Source organism: Nerophis lumbriciformis, linkage group LG05, assembly GCF_033978685.3.
Source record: "Nerophis lumbriciformis linkage group LG05, RoL_Nlum_v2.1, whole genome shotgun sequence".
NCBI lineage: Eukaryota > Metazoa > Chordata > Actinopteri > Syngnathiformes > Syngnathidae > Nerophis > Nerophis lumbriciformis.
The window spans coordinates 34,611,909-34,616,332 of record NC_084552.2 but is presented as its reverse complement, the minus strand read 5'-3'; the positions used below and the strand labels follow the sequence as shown (position 1 = coordinate 34,616,332).

The 4,424-nt window shown below is 40.9% G+C and overlaps 1 protein-coding gene across 1 annotated transcript; it reads left to right on the top strand.

The window, feature by feature from the left end:
- Nucleotides 1-299: 299 nt before the first annotated feature.
- Nucleotides 300-3,913, top strand: LOC133606596 (toll-like receptor 1). Its single transcript, XM_061960692.1, has 2 exons — nucleotides 300-360; nucleotides 455-3,913. Exons 1-2 carry the CDS (start codon nucleotides 347-349, stop codon nucleotides 2,907-2,909), a joined length of 2,469 nt encoding a protein of 822 aa, XP_061816676.1. The 5' UTR covers nucleotides 300-346; the 3' UTR covers nucleotides 2,910-3,913.
- Nucleotides 3,914-4,424: the final 511 nt, after the last annotated feature.

The window sequence follows — 4,424 nt, the reverse complement described above, 5'->3', positions numbered from 1 at the left end:
CTCTGGAGCTGGTGTTGTGTGTTATGTTCAAGAAGAATAATAAAGTCTCCTCGTGTGAGAGGACGTTGAACAGACTCGATGAAAGTGTCGTTTATGTACACGCAGAAAAGAACTCCACGAAGCTCAAACACCTTAACAATAGGTATCAGCCGATCTCATGGATGATCGGTAATGGAATCAACAGGATAAATTTGAAACAAAAAAGTGAAAAAAATAAACACTGCTATAAAAAAATGGCACTGTGCAAAAGAGGAAGTGAATACTGCTCAAAAGAGCCGTGGTTCAAACTTCAGAGTGCACAACCAACCTGATCTGTTGACTGTTGAAGGCTTCTGCTTTGGACAAAATGTTAACCCAAAGGTATTTTTATCTTCTTCTCATAACACCATTTTTGATTTTTACTTAGTTATTTATTTTTGCTCTAACTCAAATCATCACGTTTCTGTTGTTTCAGGACAGGTGTGGCGGTCCTCTTCTTGTTTTCCCTGTCAACTCCAGACTGCATGGCCGCCGGCGTGGACAAAAAGGCGTTTGACTTGTGTGTGACGTCTCGGAGGCGAGTGGAAGACCTTTCCTATCATAATCTAACCTCTGTTCCGTTAAATCTCCCTCACACCACCGAGTATCTGGACATCTCTCACAACTCTATTCAAAGATTTGCCAAAGGTGCTTTCCACCGACTGTCTCAACTGTGTTTTTTGAAGGCGACTCATTGCGGCCTCAGGGAAATTTCTCACAGTGTGTTTACACACACTCCAGCGCTCAAAGTTCTCAATATATCCAACAATGAATTAACTATTATTCCGGATTTTTCGCTGCAGCAACTGACCATCTTGGATTTGGCAGACAATGTTTACAATAGCTATAAGCTACCGGAGTCTTTTCAGAACCTTACAAATCTGAAAGTACTGTCCTTAGGAAGTAAAACAGCTCAGTCTGTGGATTTAAATGACTTCACAGCGCTAATGAACATCCCCTTGCATCATTTGCTTCTGGGTGCAGGTGTTCCCTGGCAAAAGTATGAATCAGGAGCTCTTGGAAAACTGTCCCTGCAGAAAATATCTCTTTTTGCGTCGTTTTGCAAGCGCTTTGATATGTTCCACAACCTTCTGGTGGATCTGAATACGACACGAGTGAAGGCCTTGAGGTTCAGCCCAGTGTTCCCAGATGACTGCAGAGTCACTGACGATGCCTTCCTAAATCTGAGAACAATGTCTTACGTGCAAAACCTCACCATCGAGAACACGTGGATAAACAGTTCGTTCATGGAGATGTTGCTCAAGGACGTTTGGCTCTCATCTCTTCAGGATCTGTCATTTGTCAACATCACGTACAATGAAGATACACCGGATGGGTTTCAGTTCCACAGCCTCAATCACACAGTAAGTGTTCGCTATGTGACGTTTGATGGCATCCATCATTATCAGTATAAATACCCCATAATTAACACAAGCTTTGAGAACTTGGCAAATCTCAGCTATCTAAAGTTCTCTGGGAGCGGAATGAACATTTTACCCTGCAAACTCCTGTCCACCATGCCGTCTTTAGAAACCCTGGACGTGTCAGATAACCTCCTGAAGGATTTAGGCTTCTGGTGGCCTACTTGTTCGTACACCTCCGTCTTTCCAAAACTGAAGCGCTTATTAATGAGTAAAAACCGCTTTCAGGACCTAGCATTCATCTCAAAAAAGACCCATCAGATGAACTCTCTCGAGTCTTTAGATTTGAGCTCAAATTCCATTGAATTGAAGGACAACTGCTCTTGGCCCACGTATCTGACTGAACTCAATCTAGCGAATAACAATCTCGGAAACAACATTTTCCAGTATCTGTCACCACATTTTGAGCGGATCGACTTATCAAAATCGGGAATAACGGCTTTAACCCAAGAGGACCTGTGCCGGTTCCCAAAACTGACCCACCTTCTGCTCAGTTCCAACATCATCCAAGCGCTCCCTGAGCTACTCCATGCCCCTGCTCTAATTAGTCTCCACGTGGACCAGAATGCCATCACAGCTTTTTCCAAGAATGTCTTAGGGGGACTTCCCAAGCTTCGCAACCTCAAAGCTGGAAACAATCCCTTTATATGCTCCTGCGACCTCCACTGGTTCCTCACTGCCTTAAACAAGTCCTTACTCTTGGACTGGCCCTTGGACTATTATTGCAGCACCCCAGCAAAGTTGGCAGGCCTGCCTCTCTCTGAGTACAAAACCAGCGTGATCTCATGCGATACACGACTCCAGACTGCAGTCGCATTCTCAGTGATAATCGTCATATCTACAGCCCTGGGCCTGCTTTTCTACAAACTGGATGGCGTGTGGTACACCAAGATGTTATGGGTATGGATTAGGGTGAAGAGGCGAGGCAAAAAACACTCACACATGCTGAAGAACATGTCGTTTTCCCACCACGCGTTCATCTCCTACAGTCACCGAGATGCCAACTTTGTACAAAGTACACTGGTGCCCTCTCTTGAGAATGCAGGGCTTTTATTATGTGTCCACGAACGAGATTTCGTACCAGGCCATTGGATAATCGACAACATCATCAACTGTGTAGAGTCCAGCTACAAAACGCTATTTGTCCTCTCCAAACATTTTGTCCAAAGCGAATGGTGCAACTACGAGCTTTTCTTTGCCCAGCACAGAGCCATCGACATCCAGCAGGACTCGCTGGTTTTCATCCTATTGGAACCAATCCCCACTGATTCTTTGCCCAAGAAGTACTTGAGACTTCGAAGTTTGCTGAGGCGGCAGACGTACCTGGAGTGGCCGACAGATGAGCGGAAGCAGCAGGTTTTTTGGGCGAGTCTTAGGTCCATGCTGCACGTGGCAGACAAATCTGTGGTTTTAAGGGACGTGGCATTGGCAATTTCGGATACCGCCACACTAATCACAAACCAAGGTTAACGGCATATACAGTGCAATGCGTTTAAGTCGGTCTTGTTTATGTTGACAACCCGTCTATATGGACCAATTCCTCATGTCCTGATCCACTAACAAAAAGTACCCGCTTAAGTCGGCATACCTGGCATGCGTTGTGGTATTGTTAACTTTATTATTATGGCTAAGCAGCCTGAATCAACAACATACCTGTTAGTACTGTCTAGTTACACAGCATTAAACATGCGCACAGTGACTTCCTGTTCAAAGCAAAATAAGCTTCAAAATAAAAGCATTAACCTGGATTTTGCCAAAAAAAAACAAAAAAACACTCATTTTGATCTTGCTTTTAGCGTTTTAGCCACCGGAAATAACGTACGGTCATAAATGTGTGCAAACTTTAGTCAAGGCATACATGGAATAACTGCAGCAATTATGTAAGATAAGAGTATACAATATCTTATGAAAACAGAAATTAAATAGAAATAAGCAAAAATGGAGGGAAGTCACATCAACAAACTCCTTATGTCTCTGCCCAAAGACACAAGTAATTGTGCAAGCATTGGATAGTTTCGGTTTCGATTTTGGTTATGTAGACACCGCTTATGTTGACCAAAAGTCTGCTAGCCCGACTTAAATGGATTTCACTGTATAGAAAAGCTGTGCATGAGTATTTTTGTAAATATTAAACTACTGCATTTAATTACATGCAAACTTCAGTATTTTTAACCAACCATCAATATTTCTGCAAAGGACTTGTTTTTTGTTTTGCAAATGACTTTTTCAAAATGTTAATTCGAATTCAGGAAATCTCCTGTTTTGTTAACACATTTATATTTGTGCAATTATTTCATGTTTAATTTCCTTTTTATTTTTGTTCCATGATATTCTCTGTGTAGTACTAGCTTGAGTGTGCATTACATCAGTGGTACTCTTACCGCACTTTGATAATCATGCCTGACTGACTGAGTTACTGTTTGTGCTAATGTGTTTTTAGTGAGAAATTAGCCAAAAATAAATGGCTAACCAAATGCTTGTCAAATGCTTGTCTTATGTGAAAATATTTCATAACAATAACATAGCAAACACAGATCAAAGCCCAAAACAGAGATATGGAAGAGATGATGATGATCATGATGGTTGCTTACATTTAATCACTAGTCAGGTTTGCATCGTGTTTGTTTAATTTGAGCAGATACACTTTTTACTGTAGGTAACACATTTTGCCGTCACATATACAATCTCAGTTTGAAATAATCTTTGTATTAAAAAAAATGTTTTTTGTGGGAAAACCAGCCCATCCGTGCTTAATATCTCTTTTAAAAAAAAGGCAGTTTTAAAAAAGGTCTTATTTACCCTGGTCAGTATGAATTTATAAAAACGTAAAACAAAATATTTTTTTTATGTTATTTGTTTATTTCTAAAATATTCTTTTTGTAGTGCTTAGAGTCAACATACTATTAGCATAAATACCATGTGGCTACTGTATATTTCATGCAAGTTGATGATATACATGATATATATGATAAGTTGATGAATAAG